The sequence below is a fragment of the Eschscholzia californica genome, unplaced genomic scaffold, assembly GCF_041429995.1.
Source record: "Eschscholzia californica isolate CP2 unplaced genomic scaffold, dmEscCali1.0.p SCAF_3, whole genome shotgun sequence".
In the NCBI taxonomy this organism is placed as follows: Eukaryota; Viridiplantae; Streptophyta; class Magnoliopsida; order Ranunculales; family Papaveraceae; genus Eschscholzia; species Eschscholzia californica.
In genome coordinates this window covers 25,647,522-25,671,581 of record NW_028238420.1, presented here as the reverse complement: position 1 = coordinate 25,671,581, position 24,060 = coordinate 25,647,522, and the positions used below count along the sequence as shown (strand labels likewise).

The following is a 24,060-nucleotide window of genomic DNA, read 5'->3' as shown; positions in this document are numbered from 1 at the left end:
TCATGGAGCTCTAAAAAGCAAGCTACTGTGGCTTGCTCTTCCACTGAAGCCGAGTATAAGCTTTATCTTCAGTAGCAACAGAGGTGGTTTGGATTTCTCACCTTATGAATTAACTTCGAATTGCTTTGAACAAACCCTTTGTGTTGTACTGTGATAACATAAGTGCCAAATACCTCCCCTCTAGCCCTATTTTCCATGCCAGAACGAAGCACATCCAGGTGGACTTTCATTATGTTCGAGATTTAGTCATGGATGGTACTGTGGTTGTGTTTCTTCTCATGAACAGCTCGCAGATATCTTCACAAAGGGTCTTCCACTCGATCTCTTTCAGAAAATGAGGAACAAACTCATGGTTCATCACTCTTTTTCACCATCAGTTTGAGGGGGGCTGTTAACTCTAGGGTTTCCCCTCAAGAGTTCTCGTTTAGAAGAAGAAGGAATGAGTCAAGGGTTTTCGAAAGAAGGTTTTATTCTGGTCTTTCAAAGTCAAAGTTAGTCCTTGATTGACTTAGTCAAGTCCAGCTCTTCATATCAGATTATGGAAAACTTTTAAAGGCACCTACAAGTTGAGAAAATGTTAGTTAGTAACTAACTTCTCCATTTCTGTTAAAGAATAACAAACTATTAGCTTTCATCTATAAAAAGCTAAATGTAGTCTCATTGATAATGTATTGAATAAAATGAAGTATTAGAGAAACTTACCCATCTCATGTTTGAAGGATCTCCAATGAAACTTCACACAGAATCCTGTTTTTATCAGTCACTCCACCTAAGGAAACGTGAAAAACCTATTAATTGCGGCACAATAGCATCCAATAGACTAGCTAAATGAGCACAAGATGAAGAACCAGACCACAGATGAAGATGAAAACCAGATAGTTTAAAATAAAAAAAATCCCACTACAATATAATATAGTATAATAATTGTCTTTGTGATGACGACAAACGCTTAATGACAAGAACCAACAATTTGCTGGATAGAAGACGTGCACAAGGTGCATTTGTCTATAAGTCAATAATGGATCTATTACCAATACAATCCACATTTCACCTCTAAATCTATAAATTAACTTATCCCTTCTCTTTCTCTATCATGATTTCTTTCATCAAAAAGACCAAAAATAAAAGAAGAAGATGAATTTTCTTATTTTATTCGTTGTCACAGTTCTCATTTTATCCCCTACTTCTGCTACCAAACAACCTCCATTTGCTTGTGATTTATCAAATCCTTTAACAAAATCATTCACTTTTTGCAATACATCACTACCCATAACTCAGAGAGTTGAAAATCTTGTCTCTCTTCTGACTCTAGATGAAAAAATATCTCAACTCGGTAATACAGTTCCACCGATCCAAAGACTCGGTATACCACAATATGAATGGTGGTCTGAATCGTTACATGGTATCTCTGATGTTGGACCTGGTATTTTATTAAATGAAACAATTCGATCTGCTACTTCCTTCCCTCAAGTTATTTTGACTTCTGCTTCTTTTGATACTCATCTTTGGTATCGGATTGGTCAGGTTTGATTTTTTTTTTCTCATTGGATTATCTAATTCTTGATCTAGTTTGTTTATAAAAACTAATTGAGTGAGCTCGATTTTAAATTATTATATTTCTCAGTTAAAGATAATGGTCTTATATTTTACAACAAAACGGAAATGCTAAAGTTACAAAAGATTTTGAGGCTTTGTTTCTCTCCTCTTACATGCAATCTCTTAGAGAGCGGTAGGGCGGGCCAGAGATGGTTGAGGCTTAAGGCGATATTTAAAATGGGACCTTCATTCAAAAAGTTAGAAAATTGTGAAATTTTCGTCACAAATGCATAATAATACCGATTTTTTTTTTTTATAAATGATATTGCGTTGCCTGGTGCAAACCGCGCCCGTGTGTGGCTGTATGGGCGCATTGGGCGTTTTGGAGGCGTCCGCACGTACTTTGTACTTCGCACATATGCATCTCCGCGAGGAGCGCTGGAGCCTCTACTTTTTAAATATTTTTACTTTTAGATGATTACAATTCAGACGGACGAGATTATATCAATTCTGACCGTTGGGATCTTTTCCCTGACTATAACACGGATCATCATCCAACGGGCCTAGGATGGTCCCGAAGACCAACAATCATTGTAATTGTTTTCTTCTAATAGCTACAGTGACGGTTCCCTCAATAGTCATGAGTTCAAAACGGTAGTTATTCCCCGTCCATAAAATCACAAAAATCAGACTGAAAAGTTCTCTTAGAAATAATCAGATTTTTCAAAGGGAAAACACTCAAGAGTCTATACTTAACATTCGAACGATTTTCGATCAGAAGTACCTCCGATCAGATAAGTAAAATAGTATCCTGGGAGACACTTCACTTTTGGCACATAACAGGGTGATTAATGTCTTAAGGAAAAAAGATCACTTGCCTCAGTTATAAGAATCAAATGATATATTTTGTTTTTTGTTGTATTTTATTCTTTCAACATTCTATGGAATTGTTAATGGCCCTTTATTCCTTTTAAAGAAACTCAGCGGCCTTCTCTGTTTTTTTATTAAACAGAAATTATTAAACAGAAACTATATTGTTCTCTCTGTTTTTAGGAAGAATTTATAAGTCTATCTCTAAAATTGTAGAAAGAGTAATATGATTATTTCCCATTAGTATACTAATGAATACAACAGCATTTACTTTGTCTATATATTGGCAGCCCTAATAAAATATCTCAAGTAGGGAAAAAAATCTTAAAATATTACTAATTTTCGTAAAACTTAATTAATTAAACTAATTGATTAATTAAAAATGAGTTAATTCCTATTTGCCCCCTATTTTGTGACCAGCTTCAAATATAGTCCCCAAATTTCTGTAAGTTCAAATATGGCCCCCTATTTTCATACAAATGCCATAACTACCCATCCCATTAATGTAATTTCAAGATAAAACAAAAAAGAAAACCTAAATTCCACCTCACTTCCCTCTCCACCACTCATCTCTCTCCACGTCACCTCTCTCTCCAACTCACCTCTCTCTCTCTCTCCACCTCACCAGTCTCTTCTCTGATGAAGGTTGTCGGGGGTTTTCCTACGCCGGAGTTTTTAGAGAAAGAGAGAGATGAGAAAAAATTTTTTTTTTAGTTTGAAGGTCGCCCGGCAGAAAATTTTCCGACCGGCGACCTTCATCGGAGAAGAGACTGGTGAGGTGGAAAGAGAAAGAGAGGTGACGTGGAGAGAGATGAGTGGTGGAGAGGGAAGTGAGGTGCAATTTAGGTTTTCATTTTTATTTTATCTTGAAAATACATTAATGGGAGGGGTAGTTATGGCATTTGTATGAAAATAGGAGGTCATATTTGAATTTACAAAAATTTGAGGGCCATATTTGAAGCTGGTCACAAAGTAGGGGGCCAAATAGGAATTAACTCATTAAAAATTGTAGAGAAGTCTCTTTGTATAGTATTAGATTAGATTTACAGGTACCTTAAACCTCAACATCTCTTAAATATTAGAACTTCTAATGTGAAAAATACTACTTAAATACGACACTACGATCGAGGTTTCTCAAGAATATAAAAGGACGTGTAATATTTTCATGGCAACCTAAAATAATGTAATACTAAATGGATTCCAATGAATCTGAGATTCCTGAAAGTCTTCCACCGTCAACCTAAATCACAAATCCGTAAATACTTTTTTCCAAATCAAAGTATATTCACAGAAACAGCAAACAACCGTGATAGTATGCCCGACACTTCTCCGGGCCCAATCCCGGCCGGCTGACGTGTCGGGCATACATTTAGAGAGAGAAAGTTTAAAGTTTTCTCTCTCTAAATGTATGCCCGACACGTCAGCCGGCCGGGAGAAGTGTCGGGCATACTATCATTAATGAACCGCAAAATATTTCGAGGGAGATGTTAGAGTTACAAAGAATTTTGACAAAAAAAAGTTCCCAGCTGATGTGACGGTTGTGATATTCATCTCTCAACGGTCTAGATTTGGTCAAAGTTTCAAGCCACAACCGCCACACCCGCTAGGAACTATCTTTTGTCAAAATCTTTTGTAACTGTAGCATTTCCCTTTATAATGAAGATTGTATTGTAAATTACATAACCTGTAAATCAAGCAAGATGAAATAACTAAAGTTACCAACGAAATAATAAGGAACTTATTTTAGGACTTTTGGGTCAAAATTTCTTTTTACAAATAAGAAGAAAGGTTTTGTGAGATATACGAACACATAACAAAGAGAGAGGTACAAAACTTGCTGATGTTAGAGCTTATCAATGGAAGTTCTATTATTGTTTGCATATCTCAAGAAAAGTTAGAATGGGAGAACATATCATGAAAGTGAGAGTAAGAGATAACACTCGCGGGAGAGAGATTTTTCTTTTTTTTTGTGTTGAAATATGAAAGATTTCTAATATCGTAAATAATACCCAAAACTTGTGGTTTTTATCCTTAACTTGTCAGATTTTTAATTTCAAAATACATTATATGGAGGAAGTATAGAATCTGATTAGGCCAGAGACGTTATGAGATGAAACTAATTTAAAGATATTTCGACTTGGTTTATAATACGAAATGTTTGTGATTTTTAAGCTGTCTCGACCATTATTTGAGCTTCACACATTACCTGTTTTCTATCTCGACTTGGTTTTCCCACGTAATTAAAGAAAAAAATGATGGGAGTATTTGTAAGAATGGGTTTTGGATGTTATTTAGGCGATAGGGGTGGAAGGGCGGGCAGTTTATAATGGAGGACAAGCTAATGGGCTAACGTTTTGGGCACCAAATGTGAACATATTCAGAGATCCAAGATGGGGAAGAGGGCAAGAAACACCAGGTGAAGATCCAATGGTTGTCAGTAAGTATTCAGTTTCATACGTGAGAGGAATTCAAGGAGATTCTTTTGAAGGAGGGAAGTTTGGTGTTGAGAATCATCTTCAACTTTCTGCTTGTTGTAAGCATTTTGCTGCTTATGATTTAGATAATTGGAATGGCACCACTCGCTACGCTTTTGACGCTCATGTAAGTAACCTATATATTAAAGACCTGTTATGAAATCCTCAAACTTGTCGAGGTTCATAATGACAACATCAATCAAGCTAGGCACAACAAGAGTGGATTATATGTTTGCTTTTGATTTTAGATAAGACTTTACGTTTTTTTAAGAAACGTATTAATTGTGATTATTTAATCTCTTTTGCTTTTTGAGGTTTCTTTGCAAGATTTAGCAGATACTTATCAGCCACCGTTTCGAAGTTGTATTGAAGAAGGTAAAGCAAGTGGGCTAATGTGTGCTTATAATCGTGTTAATGGAGTTCCAAACTGTGCAGATTTTGATCTATTGACAAACACAGCCAGGGGAAAATGGGATTTCCAAGGGTAAGAAGGCAAACCAAACCCATTGAGGACTTTTGAGCAGTGCAAATGAAAAGTTAAGGGTGTATAATCTTTTTAAGTTTCAATGATCAGGTACATTACGTCGGATTGTGATGCAGTTCAGGTCATGTTTGAAGACCAGAGATATGCTAAAACACCTGAAGATGTGGTCGCTGATGTTCTTAAAGCTGGTATGTACAAATCACTCGTTACTCAATTGGAAATACTTATTCCACTCAGTACCTGAGGTTGTGTTTTTTGTTCTTCCTAAATCGTATCTAAATTCTAACTACGAGGTATATTGACTGAAGTCATATTTCATAATGTTTGTTTTTGTCTGATGCATCATGTCTGACGTGTCTAAATGGTTGATCGCTTGGACTAATTTTACGTCCATTAGATTGGGATGATGCAGACGTGTCAGAGTCAAACAATAAAAAAAATCACCACGCACATCCTACTTGGTAAAATTGACATTTTCTGAAACCTGAAATTCTTAAAGTATGGTATGAAGAAGTGAATATTAGAGGTAATTGAAGGATATAGTCCTTCGGTCCGAAGGAGATGTCCTTCCGAAGGAGTGTCCTTCGACCAAGATGGCAATGCGTACAATTTGTCATTAAGGATAACGATGACTTTATCCGGAAAATCATCTAGTCCGGTTCAATTAGGGATTGTAATGCTTAGCTAGAAGCCCCTTACGATCGTCAGATCACTTCGGTAATCCGCGGATAACATAGACCGGATCCTACAACGGGTTACATCAAAGAATGGTAGCTTGATCGGAGAGAGTTGACTCATGGGAGCTTGCCTATAGATGGATATGATCCTGTCTGATAGTGCCAAAAAGATAGAAAAAATCAGACTCGAAAGAGGAACCTGAAAAGGTGGAAAAACCCACTTATGGGGTGTTCTGATCAAGCCCATTAAGGAGTTGTTCAGGACCAGCCATAAGAGAAGGGTGGGCCGGCCAGGCCGAGCCCAATAGCGGGCTTAAGTGGACGGCCACACACTAATTAGGGGAAACCCTAATTTTAGTCAGAAAGAGTTCTGACGTGTTTATCTTTTCTGGGACTCTTATGGAAACCTAATTGGACTCATATTCTAATTAGGGTTTCTCTATACAAGGGTCATTAGAGAACAGAAAAAAGGTTGGATTTTTCTCAGGAGAAAACATCATCTCTCTCACGAAATACAGCTAAGTGGAGAGAGATTGTTTTAGAGAAAAAACTCCCAATCTATCTATGGAGTCAAAAGAAGAATGATTCTTCTTCTCAGCCTTCAATGGAGTTCTAGCAGACACCAAAGAAGGGAGATCAAGTTCATTATTAGTTCATGCATATGATCCTGGTTAATTAGTGTTAAACATATGATGTTTGAGATTCCGCTTACAACACTAGTTAAATGATTATGTGTATTAGATACATACAAAATCCTACAGTGGCATCACAAGTCGTTTGCATGTAACTAGTTTTGACTAGAAAGAATAAGATTCAAACTTGATTTATTAGATAGATTAGTTTGAATATAGATTCTGACACATTCTTGAATAGTTTGAATAGAGATTCGGACACGTTATTGATTAGTTTGAAAAAATCATCAAAAACAGTAGCCAAACAGCAGCTATGGTCGGATAGAAGAGGGAGAAGAAGATGGGAATAGCAGTTTCTATTCGAAAATAGAAACTGCTTTGGTCCGGGCAGCCAAGACGCGTCTAGGACGCGTCTGGCCGCACAGACCGAATCCCGTGAGATATTTATGGGCACTGGAATATCTGGGATTCGCGGACTGGGATAGTCCCAGTCCGAGACCTAAAGTCTCGGACATCCAGGCGCATCCAGATGCGTCTGGAGTCCCAGTACGTCTCGGTATACTACCGAGACTGAGACCATATCCCAGACGGGTCTATGTAAGGTCGGACTTCTTGCCTGAGAAGGTCCATGACTCGGACAGACGCGTCTTGGACGCGTCTGGGCACCAAAACGTGTCCAGGACGTGTCCAAGGCCAAAGGACGCGTCTGGCCTAGGGCCAAGACGCGTCCAGACCAATGGGTCCGACACATTTGGAATGTGGCGGTCCGGTCTGGCCAGTGCTAAGGCTAGCTCCTAGACTTGTCATGGGGCGACCCGGGCTAGTCAAAGGGCATGTTGACCAAGTTTGACTTGGGTCGTTCGAGTATGACTCGGGCCTTAATCCGAGTGGGAGGTTTTGACTTCTCTTACAACTTTCAAAAAAAAAAAAATCCGACATTGACCTAGGCCATTCGAGGGTTTTTCGTTGAATCGATTTTAGAAATCATTAAGGAAAAAACATAACGTGCCATTAGTTCATATTTTACGAAAATAAACCTAAAAGCCCGTTAAACATAGAGATGTCACAATTTCCCACAAATAGTGAACCTAGAATCGAATCTAGGATACATACTTTATTTTATGGATGTCATATTTTGTATGTATGTATGTATATGTGAATGCTTAGAATAGTATTGCCTTTAGATAAGTAATCGACTCTTGTTTTTAAGCACTAGTGAGTATGTGCCTGAATAATACTTAAAGTATAGGGTCATAGGATCCATTGATGAACCGAACGGTGAGATATGGTTCAAGTGGGAGTAATCAATGGGGGTTCAAGGACGTAAATTCAAACGAACCATAGGCGAACAAGAGGTAACCTAAAAGATTAGGTCTTTTAGGGGTTATACTAAGAACTAGTTAATTCCTTACGCAAACTCACATAAACTTTACGTAATAATTCATGAATGGTTATGATAGAGTTCACAGTAACACATACTTGATAAATTACGTAAAAGTCCTCAAAAAGAATTTTGAGTAAAGCCTACTCCGAATAAGACACCTGCGGAGCCCTTGTTCATCGATGGTGGGTCTGCCTCCGCAGGGTGCCATCTTTTACCTCAAGACAGTACATGTAGATCTATGAAGAGGTCTACATGTCTAACTGGTTATTCCCAAGTACCCAAATGTCCAAAAGCCCAATTGCCTCACATGTGTGCGCGCGTGTGGGAGCCTTATCTACTCCATCAAGAGCTTTATAATGAGTTGTCAAGCAACTTATTATAAAGGATCTCTAGTTTCACTAGTTGGAAGATGTGGGATAATTGTTAGAGAAAGAAAGTTTTGAATGCCATCTCCTCTCTATAGACGGACCCACCCATGTGCTAACTAGAAGACAGGATAGTCTTGACTAATAGTAAGTGGGTAAGGCTCACTCTCAATTAATTTCATGATAGGAATGGGCCAAACATGAGATTAACTCAACAATATGGGCCCAACATAAAATAAATCCAACAATCCCCCACAAGATGGCTATCAAAGACTTCTGACTACTAAGCGAAAGTGGGGCATGTACTTAAGTGTTCAATATCTTTCGATTTGAATTAACACATAGTGTAGTAAGGCAACAACCAATAATAAAGCACCTAAGTGAAATTACTCTTGAACTTGGTGATTCTTAACTGAGACTCCCACAACACATACTATATCCGTTAAATTCTACGTTCTTTGCGACTCGTTCATGTTCATTGTAGGCCCTGAACATACCTTGGGACTAATGAGTTTTTAAGAAGATTGTCGTATGTCTTCCATAGAAGACGACCTTCCACCCTCGGGCTCACGTAGGTGATTTCTTTAAGTCTACCTCTACGTAAACATTGACCCCTCTCTCGGGCCATGAAATCATTACGAACTTCTGTAAGTTCATCCTCATCATCATCAGCAGCTATGTACCCATAAACGCATTCATCATGTCCGTCTCAATAGGACCACCCCTAAGGCCTATAAATGCATTAAGAGCTTCATGCTCAACCTTAGGTCCAAACACCGACCTGTTCAATGAAGCTCTGCTAGGTCAACTCAAGTTGGCTCCGCTTTACGCCGTAGGAACAAGAAATCAGCACAAGGGCTTCAGCCCCATTCTCCTCGACGTCTCGAGAACTAGTCTCCTCGTTAAGCCTTTAGTAAGTGGGGCAGCCAGATTCTGTTTTGACCTCACATAATCTAAAGCTATTACACCATTTTTCAGCATATGCTTCACCGCAGCATGCCTTATCCTGATGTGTCTCTTCTTGCCATTGAATACATTATTCTTTGCAATTGCAATTGCAGCCTATGAGTCACAATGAAGGGAAATTGGTGTCATTTCCCTTCCCCACTGTGGTATGTCTCCCAAGAGATTCCTCAACCACTCAGCTTCCTGACCTGCCAGCTCAGGAGCGATAAATTCAGACTCCATAGTGGAGCATTCTATGCAAGTATGTTTGGAAGACTTCCGAGACACAGCACCTCCACCTAACACAAACACATAACTACTAGTCGAACTGACTTCGTCATTATCAGTGACACTGTTAGCATCATAGTAACCTTTCAATATAGTTGGAACTTACCATAATGCAAGCCTAGATCAATTGATCCTCTTAAGTACTTAAGCAAGCGACGAAGAACATTCTAGTGTTCTTCCTTAGGATTATGTGTCTATCTACCAAGTCTATTAACCGCGAAGGCAATGTCAGGTCTAGTGTGATTTCATAAAACACATCACACTTCCTATGATCTTAGCATACTCTGATTGCGACACACCAACTCCTTCATTCTTTACTAGAGTTGTGCTAGGGTCATAAGGGGGTTCTCACAGGATTAACATTATAGGAGTTGAATTTTCTCAATATTTGTTCAACATAATCAGGTTGACTTAGAGAGATGTCCTTTTGGGTTCTCTTTTTTAACCCCTAGTATGACATGTGCCTCTCCTTAGTCCTTCATCTCAAATTTAGATGACAGAAAAGTTTTGACCTCATTCACTTCATTTATATTGGCACAAAAGATAAGCATGTCATCAACATACAGATAGATGATGATATATGCAGACTTACACTGTTTTGAATATACACACGAGTCAGAATTATTCACAGTGAAGTCATTGCTTAACATTGTATTGTCAAATTTCTCATACCATTTCTTATGTGTTTGTTTTAAACCATAGAGAGACTTCTTCAGTCTACACAACTTACTCTCCTGATCAGGAATCACAAATCCCTCGGGTTGAAACATATAAATCTCCTCATCTAGATCTCCATTCAGGAAGGTTATCTTTACATCCATTTGATGTATTACCAGGTCATGCAAGGCAGGCAACGCAATGAGAGACCTAGTCGTGGTGATTTTAGTCACTAGAGAGTAAGTGTCAAAGTAGTCTAGTCCTTCTCTCTGTGTAAAGCCCCGGATTACCAGTCTGACTTTATACTTGTCTATGGTCTCATCTGGCCTTATCTTTTTCTTAAAGATCCACTTACTGCTAATGGGTTTACACCCTTTAGGTAAGTCATCCAGTTTCCAAGCGTGATTAACAAGGATAGAGTCTAGCACACTCTTAATGGTCTCTTTCCACAAGCTTGCATCCACTAAAGTTATGGTCGCATGATAAGTCTTTGGGTCAGTCTCAATTAAGAAAATATACACAAACTAATCATTCAGCCAGTCTACACCATCAGATAGAAAAGCAGTGATAAAGTCATGGTTGAAGTTCTTCTCTATCCTACGTTTCTTACTTTTCCTACCATTTGTCCCGTCTAAGATGTTCTCAATGGAAGAACTAAAGGGAAACATACAATTCGACATCTCGACAATGGTATGCTAGTAAATAACTTATCATGCAAGGAGGCATTCTCAACAGGCAGTTTCAAAGAAAACACATGCTCAAAAAATTCAACTCTCTAGATTTTATTATTGTATCATCATCTAACAACATGAATCTATGCAACACTGTTTTGAGCATAACCAACAAACACAGAATCAACTATCTTAGTTCCGACAGTGACTTTTCTAAAGTCAGGTATACCCACTTTGGCCAGACACTCCCACACTCTTAAAAATTTCAGGTTAGGTGCAAAACCTTTCCATCATTCGTACGGTGTTCTGTCTATCCCTTTATGCGGTACTCTGTTTAGTATGTGGCGAGCAAATAAGAGCGCCTCCCCCCACAGGTCCTCGGGTAAGCCTGAGCTCAGAAGCATGGCATGCATCATGTTTTTAAGTGTCCTATTTTTCCTCTCAGCTAAACCATTCTGTTGCGGCGTATAAGGGGCACTAAGTTCAAGAATTATTCCATGTTTCTCACATAAAGCCTTAAGGATTTTAGAGTTATACTCTTTACCCCTGTCTGACCTAAATCTTCTGCTTTATAATTCAGAAAAGCTTCTTCAGCTTCATTCTTAGACCTTAGGAGGTAAACTTTTGTGTACCTAGAAAAGTCATCTATGAAGGTAATGTAGTAACTCTTACCTCTTTTACTAGCTAAGTTTCTGAAGTCAGTTAAGTCTGAGTGTAATAGTTCTAATAGTTATGTCGGTTTGATTCTGACACTCTTAAAGGAAAGTTTTGCATGTTTAGCTTCTACACATACATGACATGTAGCGTGATCATCAAAATCGTCTGCCCTAATGATTCCGTTCTCCTTAAATTTCTCAATGGAAGCAAAATTAAAATGTCCTAATCTACCATGCCATAAATCAGAAGACTCGATGATATAAGCAGAAGTAGAATTATTATTAATTTTTGAATCGACGTTCAATACAAAAAGCCCCCCGCTCAGATATCCCTTCGCAACAAAGACTTCATTCTTAGAAATTATAATTTTATCAGACTAAAAAACTAATTTTAAACCAGCTTTGTTGAGAAGAGATCCCGAGGTCAGATTCCTCCTAGGGGTGGGCACGTAGAGAACATCATTCAGAGCAATATTCTTTCCCGAGGTGATTTATAGAAGGACCTTTCCTTTGCTCATGGTTCCAAACTTTGCAGAATTTCCCGTGAAGATGTTGGATCCATCGTTCATCTCTTGGAAGTCTAAAACATCTCTCTGTTAGCACACATATGCTTGGAAGCTCCTGTGTCCAGTACCCATTCATGTTTGCAGTCCACCAAACAGGTCTCAGCTACTGCAGCAATGATCTCTTTAGACTCAGCAATATTCAGCAGAGCAGCAGAGTTTGAGCTCCGGTCTTTCCTCTAGTTGCATTGGTACGTCTTATGTCCTGATTTTCCATAGACATAGCACAGACCCTTCGATTTCTGGATCTTTGAGTTGGACTTGACTCCTCATGTCTTACTCTTCTGGTTTTTACCAGAATTCTTCTTCTTCTGAGTAAAATTTGACATGTCTTTATTTCCAGAAGGGACAGATTCAACTAAGTTAGCATCCGAAGAATTTAAAGAAAGGTTAGCAAACTTATCATTGAGGCGATTAGCCTCTTCAGTCCTCATGTGACTGATCAACTCCTGAAGGGACATGTCCTTCTTCTTGTGTTTGAGATGGTTTTTGTAGTCACTCCAGAATTGGGGAAACTTCTCCAGTAGAACATTAGCTTGAAGCACTTCGCACATCTTCATGCCTTCAACAAGTATTTCAGCAACCATGTTCTCATAGGCATGAACTTGATCCATGATTGAAGATTCATCACTGATATGGAACTCTAACCACTTTCACATGATGTTCTTCTTTCTTCCAGCATCATTAGCTCCATATTTCTTTTTAAGGGTATCCCACATATCCTTAGTAGATTTGTAGTTGACAAACAAGTCGAATAACTTGTTATCCATATGATTCCAAAGATGACCTCGAACGATTTTGTTGTCTTTCTGTTGTTTGACAACATCACCATTCGAAGCAGCAGACCTATCCTTGATAGGGGTAATGTTGATGTCGATTGGAGAACCAGTAGATAAATTTTGAATAAAATATAATCTACTTCGAGTTGTTCGAAGAAGATAAGCAGCTTTGTGACCACCTCTTGTAGTTAGTTCCATCAAGAGGGATCATGTTTGACATATCAGGCAGAGTTTTGAGATTAACAGCAACCATTGATCAGAAAATCACTTTTAAATTGTTGGAAATATAGGGTAGATCAATGGAATAGACAAACAAATAAAACTTTCTTTGTTGTATCTGCCTTGAAAGTGATTTCGGATTAACCTCGGTGCAAATTTTCTTAGTTTCGATCAATTCCCAAGGATTTGCCACAACTTACTAACTTCGATTGCACTGAAGAAGCTAGTAATGGAGATTGCAGAATTCTAGACTTAGTAATCAGAGAAAAGGTGATAACCAGATTGTTGTGTGTTTCTCTCTTGATTTCGGCCAATATTTATAGCCTTAGAGAAAAACATAACCGACTAGGGAAACATGGTAGAGAAGTAAGGGGAGTTGGTAATAAACTCGGAAACTAATTAGATTAACCCTACGAAATCAGTTAGAGATAAACTCAGACAATGATTAGGTTAATCCCACGGACCTTAGTCGTAATAATCCGAGTTAAAGTCAAAATGAAACTGCTCTTCGTGGCAAAAGAGTCTTTTCACTTTAAGCTCCCGGGCTCACGGGCCACGACCCAAATAACCCAAGTAGTCCAAGTGCCGAAATGCTTCACATGTGTGTGCGCGCGTGTGGGAGCCTTCTCTACCCCATCAAGAGCTTTATAATGAGTTGTCAAACAACTTATTATAAAGGCTCTCTAGTTTCAGTAGTTGGAAGATGTGGGATAATTGTCTAGAGAAAGAAAGCTTTGAATGCCATCTCCTCTCTAGACATGGACCCTACCCATGTGCTAGCAAGAAGACAAGATAGTCTTGACTAGTAGTAAGTGGCTGAGGCTTACTCTCAATTAATTTCAAGATAGGAATGGGCCCAACATGAGATTAACCCAACAATATGCATGGGCCCAACATGAAATAAACCCAACAAGCATGTGTTCACTTCACTCTAACTCTCACTTCATTTTTCTTATCTTCAAGCACAACTTTGTTCAGCTCATCACCCAACTACCTGCATTCCAAACTCAACCCTTTACTTGGACATAAAGTCTAAAAGGACCACTTTTCCTCCTATTTTCCATCTTTCTTTGCCTTAGCTATCTTTACATCTTTTCCATTTTCCTTTTTCTTTCTCAAAACATTAGCGCAAAGAGGTGGTCGACCCTCTACATGTAAACTATAGTTTCTTCCAAGTTCTCTTTCTATGGTTCCCTCCGCCCATCTCACAGCTTTTCCACCCAAACTTGCCTCACTTCCTCATGGTCTTTGTTGTTAGCTTTCTTACTCACTTTGCATTCTCCCTATACTAATACCCCTGCACCCTCTCTCCCGCCCCCCCCCCCCCTTCCCTTTTATCATTTTTTCCCCATTCCCTTTCCAACACCTTTATGAGAAAGATCAACATTTAGAAAGAAATATTTTTATGATAGGGAGAAAAATAATGGATAGAGAGATAATGTGAAATATTAAGTTTGCAATAGGAATCATGGACAAGAATGAAAAAAAAACACTTGTCTAAAAAGATACTTCATTGATCTTTACTAATGAACAATAGATAGTTACATTAACATTTACAAATGGAAGTAAATGCAAAACATAACAAAAATATAAATTGGAAAGAAATGGGAAAGGTCAAAACTAGAAAGATAAACTGAAGGTTAAAGTTAGTTCAGAACGTTTTGGCTTTGGGGCCAAAATTGCAGTTGGTCAAAATATGGGAGTTATGGGCGTCAACAAGGAATTAAGCCTTTGAACTACAACATGATTGTTAGAACAGTTAGTTTGGGTGCCAAAATTAGGTGTCTAGACAAATTAGACGCAGAGGCGAGACCACCAAGTCTGTGGGGGCATGTGCCCGCACAAGCTCCAAGACCTTTCCTTTAAAATTATTCCAAAATGAAACCCTTCTTTTAGTTATTTAAGGCACAACCGCTTGTCATATGTACCCATTATTGGGTTGTCGTGTCACCTAATGTTCTAAGCGGAATGTCAGCCATCTAATACGTCTAACAATAGTTTCTAGGATCACATGCAAGAACTAAAGATGAACTAGAATGGAATAGAAGATTACCTTAATCGCTTTCCCTCGAACTAAATTCGATGCCTTTATCCCGAATATGAGAGCTCCAAATTGTAGCTCCTCTACTTGAGACACCCGAGCAAGTTGATTTGATCTCCCTTCTTTAATGTCAACTTGGACCTCAATTGAAGGTTGAGAAGAAGAACTCTTTTTCCTTCACTAGATAGATCGGTTGAGAGTTTTTTCTCTAAAATCTACTTTCTACTTGATGTTGTAGAGATAAATTTTCTCTAGAAAAAATTCCACACCTTTTCTGTTCCAATATGATTCCTATATAGAAAACTCTAGAGTAGGAATCATATTTCAATTAGGATTCAAATAAGAACTCTAGAAAAGATAAGACTCAGAAACCTTTTCTGAGCAGGACTCCCAGATGGGGTTTCTGTCCCATTTGGGATTCCTTATGTGGCCGGCCAGAGCATCCCCCTTAGTGGGTTGGGCCTGGACGCCCGATGCTTATGGGCGGCCATAACATGGTCGGGCCATCTCGTTTGATCTGGGCCTTCTTTCAGACCCGATTCTTCCTATCTTTGTCCAGATCCAATCCGAATCTTTTGGGCTTATTGAACTGGATCTAATTCATCCTTTTGCCTAGTTCCCTCTATTCTGTTCTCTCCGATCAAGTCACCACTCTTTGGTGTAATTAGTTGTAGGATCCGATCGATATTAGCCGCAAATCACCGAAGTGATCCGATGATCGTAGTTGACTTATAGCTAAGCATTACAACACCTAATTCGACCAGACTAGATGTCTTCTGGATAAAGTCATCGTAATCCTATTCGACAAATTCAGCGCATTGTCATCTTAGTCGAAGGACACTCCTTCAGAAGGAAATCTCCTTCAGACCGAAAGAACATATCCTTCAGCCACCGGCCACCTCAGTGTAATCTCATTCTTCATATGTGAAATTATATATAGCACTAGTGTTTTTCGTAATTTAATTTCTCTATAAAACCAAGTCGTTGATTCACATAATCTGTTCTCAGCATCTTCTCTCTAAAACAAGTTCATGCTTTCTTGCAATACACTTACACAATTGTAATTTATTTAGTTTATTAAATTAATAACCTAATTTGATTATTTATTTAAATGAAAGTGTAGGTAAAGTACTATCAAAATAAATGTGAAACTTTTTAGTATAATAAACGTGATCCTAGGTAGTTCTTTTTTTTTTGCAGAAAATGATTGTAGGTAGTTTTTTTTTTTTGATGAAAGATGATTGTAGGTAGTTAGTTGCCTCAAAAGTCAAACAAGAAAATAGAATTATATTCCATAAACTTTAACTTACATTCACTCTTAGAATTTTGACCAAATGTAAATTTTGTCTACTAAAAAATGAGTGGTATTGTTTCTTCCCTTTATCTTTATATTTCTATTTGAATGAAACTTTGTATTATTTTCTTTGATTTTTCAAATTTTAAATCAATTTATTTTATACAGTAATATATTTGTGAACATGAAATTTATATACATATTTCTTAAAATCATCCAAAGAAATTTAAATGACAATGCTTTAAAGAAAAATTTCCTAAGATTGTCATTTTCTAAATATGATAAACTATTGTTTAGCACCAAACTTTTTTTTTCCATTGACTAGATCCAGAAGGCATTTGATATAGTAAAAGGCACAAGTAAACTCATGTAATTACTTTTTCATTTGTTTATAGTCTCTACCTGATCACACTTTGGAATAACACATGACAGGAATGGATGTCAACTGTGGAACTTATTTGCAAGAATACACAAAATCAGCATTTGAACAGAAAAAACTGTCTGAAATTGATATAAATAGAGCTCTATTTAACATTTTTAGGATGAGAATGAGGTTAGGACTCTTCAATGGCAACCCACTCCAGCAACAACCTTTTGGAAATTTTGGTTCCAACAGCATCTGCTCAAAAGAACATCGGGATCTTGCCCTTGAAGCTGCTCGAGACGGCATTGTCTTATTAAAAAACTCAAACAAAATTCTCCCCTTATCCAAAACTAAAACCCGAACTCTTGGTGTCATTGGACCAAATGCCGATGTTATTGGGACCCTTACTGGAAACTATTTCGGGCCTCCATGTAAGTCCATTACACCCCTCGAAGCCTTGAGAAGTTATGTTATAGATACATTTTATCACCCTGGTTGTGATTCGGTTGCTTGTACTTCTTTGGGATCAATCGAGGAAGCAACTCAATTAGCAAAATCAGTCGATCAAGTTATATTGTTCATGGGGCTGGATCAAACACAGGAAAAAGAGGAACATGATCGAGTCGATTTGGTACTTCCAGGAAAGCAAGAAGCTCTTATTAAAAGTGTTGCTAAAGCTTCGAGGAAACCGGTGGTGTTGGTGCTTCTTAGTGGAGGTCCTATTGATATTTCGTTTGCTAAGTATCATCCTAACATCGGTAGCATCATATGGGCGGGTTATCCAGGTGAAGCTGGAGGACTGGCATTGGTTGATATCATCTTCGGTAAACATAATCCTGGTAATTGTTATACACTACACTCCTACTTATAGAGTACTAATCTGACTCGTTAGGCGGTTAGGGTTTGCCTCAGTCTGAGTTACACGTATCCGACCCATAGGATAATACAGTCATTTCAACCAAGTTATAAGTACAAAAATACAGACTTAAACATAAATGATTGAAATTAGACCAAAATAGCTCGAACTTGATTATTCTTAGGGAATTTGATTCTTTTGGGAGATCAGATTGTAACGAGTCGGGAAGAAAATAAATAAATGAAAGTCTAAAATGTGATTATCGCATCCATGACGTTTGAAGATTAGAATTTATTGATTTGTTGAATAGCAAATTACAGTTTTAGTTTGGAACAAAACATGAATATTGTTGGTGTTGGGTATGCCAGGGGGAAGATTACCTATGACTTGGTATCCACAAGAATTCATAGCAGTTCCAATGACAGATATGAGGATGCGAGCCGATCCATCGTCAGGCTTTCCAGGGCGTACTTACAGATTCTACAATGGCAAAGACATATACAAGTTTGGGTATGGTCTTAGCTACGCAACCTACTCATATGACTTCATAAAAGTTAATCAGAAAAAGTTAAGTATTCAAACTCTTCTGACAAGAAATCATGATCAATCTATACTGGTCTCGGAAATGGGAACTGAATATTGTGATCGACTGAAGTTTACAGCCACAATTTCTGTAGAAAATTTAGGAGAAATGGCAGGAAAGCATCCTGTGTTGCTTTTTGTGAGAAATTTAGATGTTCAAAATGGGAAACCATTGAAACAGTTGGTTGGATTTCAAACTCTGAAACTAGATGCAGGTAAAAGAGCTGAACTTCAGTTTGTTTTGAGTCCATGTGAACATTTCAGTCGAGCTGATAAAAATGGTTTAATGGTGCTGGAAGAAGGATCTCGTTTCTTGGTTGTGGGTGAAAAAGAATACCCCATTTCTGTCATTCTTGAATCAATTTCAATGAATTAAGTCTCATATTTAAAGCTTTCTTGTCTAATCAATATATTGTTATGATTTATAGCCCAAAAATTGAATGACATTGAATGATGTAAGATCGTCCAGAAAAATTAAAATTTCAACTATTTACAAGGGAGATCTGTCTAGTCTAACTCATTATTTTTTAATTTTCTCTATTGAGAGGTCAAGTATGCTTCGATCTTCCACCAAGTACAGGATCCCAGGCAATAATTGAATCATTATCACAAAATAATGTTGTTAGACCAACTTGTTTATGCTTTAGACCTTCCAAAGACCTTGTAACCAACAACTGGACATCCTGCCAAAGCAGCAGTTATATATCCAGATTTAGGTGTAGAAAGAGAAACAAAAGTTGTTTTTTTGAATATCATGAAGTTGGTCCGCTACCAAGACTAAAAACATAATCTACAGTACTTTTTCAATATATGTAGAATAGTGATAGAAATAAACGAAGAACGGAAAGTAAATAAGAAAACGATTTTAACGTGGAAAATCTCCTCAATATAAGAAGTAAAAACCACGGGACAAGTAGTCCACTCCAAACCACTATAATAAGTTATTGAGTTACAAACTCGTCCTCCTTGTTCTATTGAACAAAACTCGAGACTCGGACTCCAAAAGAGTCAATCTTAAACACGAAAAAAAACCTCAGAAGAAAGAGTAAAACAACCCAGAAATATGCAGTCCGAAATGAACCTAACTTCACTAAGATTCCGGCCATCAAATACCAATCCAGCCATCCAAACACTAGATTAACAAGTCAGGAATACCTCTGCAAAATTTCAGCTTAATCGGAGAAGATGACACCAGCGGATTTTCCGAACACCTAAGATTGTACGTGTTGAAAATACTCAACCCCTACTGCAGACCTCTTTCTCTCTCCTCTCTTCTCTTGAGTGTTTCTATACGTTCTCCTCTTCTAAATAAGATTAAGGGTAGTATTTATAGACTTCCCCTTAACCCTAAGTCCACCTACCCATAGAAAACCAACATGAATCCGGATTCGATTTACTAAACAAACCCCAACTAGGTTTCCCCACGAGGAGGAAAATTCAACAAACTCCCCCTCCAACAAGGTGGGAGAAACAGCCAGCCTTGCTATCCCTCGACAGACCTGAGAAGCAGCCAGCCCTGCTATCCCTCGGCAGACCTTTAGTTTCCCTTTCAACAGAGCCTTCGTCATCATATCAGCTTTGTTATCGTCTGTATGAACTTTAACCAGCTCTACTTCCTTGGAAGCAACCACATCGCGTATCCAATGATACCTCATATCGATGTGCTTCAACCGCGAATAAAACGTTGAATTCTTGCCGAGATTTACTGCACTTTGACTGTCACAAAGCCACTTATCTTGATTGAATCTGATCCCCTCAAGATAATTCTTCATCCACAACAAATCCTTACAAGCTTCAGTTGGGGTATGCACTCAACTTCAGTGCTAGAAAGTGCAACGCACTTTTGTAACCTTGATTGCCATGCTACAGCTCTTCCTTCAAATGTTACCATGTAACCCGAAGTAGACTTCATTGAATCAACATCGCCAACCATATTAGCAGCAGTATAACTAACCAGTAATGACTGATCACCTCCAAAGGTAAGTTTTAATCAGAAGTCCCTCGAAGATATCTCAAAATCCACTTCAGTGCGTTCCAATATTCTTTCCCCGGATTAGAAAGAAACTGACTAACTTTACCAACCGCATGAGCTATGTCTGGTACACACCATGGCTTACATCAAACTACCAACTGCAGAAGCATATGGACCCCTTTCCATATCTTCCTTCTCTGAATCGGTATTCGGACTTTGTTGACTGCTCAATCTAAAGTGTCCAGCAAGAGGCGTGCGGACAGCTTTAGATTTGTTCGTGTGAAACTTTGAAGTATCTTCTTAATGTACTTCTCCTGAGATAAGTGAATCAACTTCTTCTCTTTATCTCGAACAATTCTTATACCCAGAATCTGCTTCCCTGGACCGAAATCTTTCATAGCAAAGAACTTGCTAAGTTGTTTATTCAACTCTTTGATTCTCCTAGAGTTCCTGCCCACAATCAACATAGCGTCAACATACAGCAGTAAGACGATAAAATCATCCTTACCAAACATCTAAACAAACACACAATGATCGGAAGTAGTTTTCTTACAACCGTGTTCCCCATAGCAGACTCAAAAATCTAGTACTACTGTCTAGGTGCCTGTCTCAATCCATAAAGGATTTTCTTCAAGCGGCAAACATAGTCCTCTTTGCCCTTCTTCACAAAGTCTTCCAGTTGCATCATGAAAATCTCTTCCTCTAAATCACCATGGTGTAAAGCAGACTTTACATCGATCTGCTTAACCTCTAGATCAAGGCTTGCTGCCAACCCATTTGCAACCCGAATGGAAGACATCTTCACAACATGACAGAATATTTCATCGAAATCGATTCCCTTCCTTCGGATGAATCCTTTCACAACCAACCTAATCTTGTATCAAGAAAGCAAACTGGTGTTTTTCATGCTTAAGTTTGTACACCCCATTTGTTAAGCAACGCCTTCTTACCCTTAGGTAACTTCACCAGCTCAAACGTATGGTTCTCCTCTAGAGAATCCATCTCGTTTCATGGCATTCCACCATTCATGTTTATGTTCATCTTAGAAAGCTTCATCAAAGCTTTCAGGTTCTCCCCCATCAGTAAGTAACCCATACTCATTAGGATCATACCTTGTCGAACGTCTCAAATCTCTCTCAGATCTTCTGGAGGTTCTCGGTAGTTGGTGTTCCATCATGACCGTCACCATGACCACCAATACCACTGTATTCTTGTGCGAGAGCATCTGCACTGGTTGTATCATAATGAACCTCAACCTGACCATCGACCTAGGTACAAGGACCAACCTGCAAATCAATCAAACTCTCATAACTCTGAGCTAGGTTTTTGGACTTGTCAATGTCCTTAATCGTTTGATCTTCCATGAACACAAAATCTCCGCTCTTACTGAGCGTCTTCTCAACTGGGTCACAGAAACAATACCCAAAATCATCCCACCATAATTAATCAACATACATTATCTTGATTTCATCTGAAGCTTTGACATTTCATTTTTAGGAATGTGCGCACATGCCTTACCCAAAGACATTCAGGTGACCATAAAAAGTTTCATTACCGGTCCAAACCCTCTCTGCACTATCACCCTCCAATGAGCACTTGGGGACAAGTTTAATACATAAACAACCGTGTTAAAAGCCTCTCACCAGAAAGTCCGCGCCAAACTTGACTATGAAATCAAACATCTAACTCGCCCGACAATTGTCACGTTCATCCTCTCAGCTAACTCATTCAATTGTGGACTCTTGGGTGGTGTCTTCTGATGCATAATATCGTGTTCCCTACAGTAAGCATCAAATTATTCAGCATACTCTCCACCATTACCGCTGCGAATGCACTTTAGCTTCTTACCCGTCTGTTTCTCAACCAATGCCACAAAATGCTTGAAATATCCTAGAACCTGATCTTTGGTCTTCATAAGGTAAACCCACAACTTTCTGGAGTGATTGTCAATGAATGTGACAAAATATGATGTATCTCGGGTTTCCTAGAAGATCCAGAAGACTTAAACGGGATCCTGTGTTGTTTCTCAACCAAACAATGTTCACACTTTTGTAATATCAAACCAGCGATGCCTATAATGGGCTCCCTCTTGGATAACACAAACAGTTCCTTCTCACTGATGTGACTAAGTCTCTTATTCCACAACTCCATGACATCATCATTCTCTACCGCATTAACAACATCCGTAGAGACCTTAGCTTTCATCCAGTAGAAAGATGAAAACTTATCACTTTGAGTCAAAACCATTACACCCCGTGCAAGTTTCCACTTATCCCCTCTGAATAAGTTATGGAAACCCTCATCCTCAAGTCCCCATGTAGAAATTAAATTCAATCGAATGTCTGGGACATGCTTAACTCCCTTAAGCGAGAACCAAGTATCGATATTGGTCTCCAAGCAAATAGTGCCAATGTGAACAACTTGAGCTAAACCATCATTACCCATCTTCATAAAACCATATCTACCCTAAGTATAGGAATAAAACAAATCCCGTTGTGATGAAACATGAGTAGTCGCTCCACTATCAATATCCCAACTGGATTTATAACATCCAACATTAATAGCATCACTCTCACAGTAAATAAGAAACTCATCTTCAGTAACAGTCACTCTCTCGTAACTGTCTTCTTGCTTCTTTCCTTGCTTGTTTTCTTTCTTCAACAACCAACAATTCTTCTTTAAGTGCCCTTTCTTTTGACGATAAAGGCACTCGACATTCGCAAATTTGTTAGATTTGCTCCTACTTCTGTTCTTCTTGGATTCTCTATGTTAATTTTTTTCCCTCGACTCAGTAATCAGCACATACGAATGTGAGGAAATAGGATTTGACTGCCTCCTAGTTTCCTTATTCAAGACACTATTCTTCACTAAGTCCATTGAGGTAACTCCTTCAGAAGCAGAGTGACAAAGAGACATCCTGAACACCTTCCAAGAATCTGGTAATATACCAAGAAGCCATAAACCGTGAATTTCCTCATCAAAGTTTATTCCCATGTCAGATAGTTTATTGAGCAACCTATGCATTCAAGTGGTCATTCAGCGGAATTCCCTCCTGATATCTCAACTCGAGCAATTTTTTTTCATTATATACATCTTATTATTTCATGTATTCCGAGTAAATAACTGCTCCAACTCAACCCCAAAGAACGAGCATTAGTCTCATTACCAATATGATGCAACACATCATCATCGACCCATTGCCTCATCAAACCACACACTTGGCGATGTAGCAAACTCAACTATCATCGATTCAGGTTTCTTCTCATGAGAAACCGAAATATGAAATTCCTTCACAAAGAGCAACTCTTCCATCTTGCCTTTCCATAGATGATAATTTGCACCATTCAAACTTATCATTCTACCCATATTTTTTATCACTTAACATAAACAAACCAATAACTAAAGTTACCACAATCCAAAACTCCCTACCAAATCACTTTTAGAATATTTTCTCTCTTATCCTCTCGCATTTCTCTCTCTCCCTATCCATATTCTTTGTCGACGGTGACAGAAAAACCTCGATAGCTAGCATCCTTTTCGTCTAAAGATGAAGGGGATTATTCTCAATGAGTGTTTCACAGGAAACCCTTATTAAGGGCTTCAGCTTAAAACTCTCAATTGAGACTATATACATGTACATTTATATATATGTATATATATACATATACAAAGAGGAATTGCTAGAGATGGAAGACGAGAGAAAGGAAATAAAGAGAAACGAAAAGTGAGAAAGTGCATAATGATACAGAGA

The 24,060-nt window shown here is 38.3% G+C and overlaps 1 protein-coding gene and 1 long non-coding RNA gene across 2 annotated transcripts in view; both read left to right on the top strand.

Moving 5' to 3' along the window:
- Nucleotides 1-24,060, top strand: part of LOC147549195 (uncharacterized) — a 69,079-nt gene that overhangs the window by 11,796 nt on the left and 33,223 nt on the right. The gene's annotated exons all lie outside the window — the stretch shown is intronic.
- Nucleotides 952-18,833, top strand: LOC147549198 (putative beta-D-xylosidase 7). Its single transcript, XM_086667080.1, has 6 exons — nucleotides 952-1,524; nucleotides 4,702-5,007; nucleotides 5,195-5,364; nucleotides 5,455-5,552; nucleotides 16,968-17,738; nucleotides 18,124-18,833. The coding sequence occupies exons 1-6, from the start codon at nucleotides 1,135-1,137 to the stop codon at nucleotides 18,711-18,713; spliced, it is 2,325 nt and encodes a 774-aa protein (XP_086523206.1). The 5' UTR covers nucleotides 952-1,134; the 3' UTR covers nucleotides 18,714-18,833.

Excerpts from the sequence above, each read along its gene's own strand:
- LOC147549198 (XM_086667080.1), top strand. The coding sequence starts at position 1,135 with ATGAATTTTCTTATTTTATTCGTTGTCACAGTTCTCATTTTATCCCCT. Across the intron at positions 5,365-5,454 it reads GGAAAATGGGATTTCCAAGG|GTACATTACGTCGGATTGTG; the intron begins GTAAGAAGGCAA and ends TTCAATGATCAG. Across the intron at positions 5,553-16,967 it reads CGCTGATGTTCTTAAAGCTG|GAATGGATGTCAACTGTGGA; the intron begins GTATGTACAAAT and ends AACACATGACAG.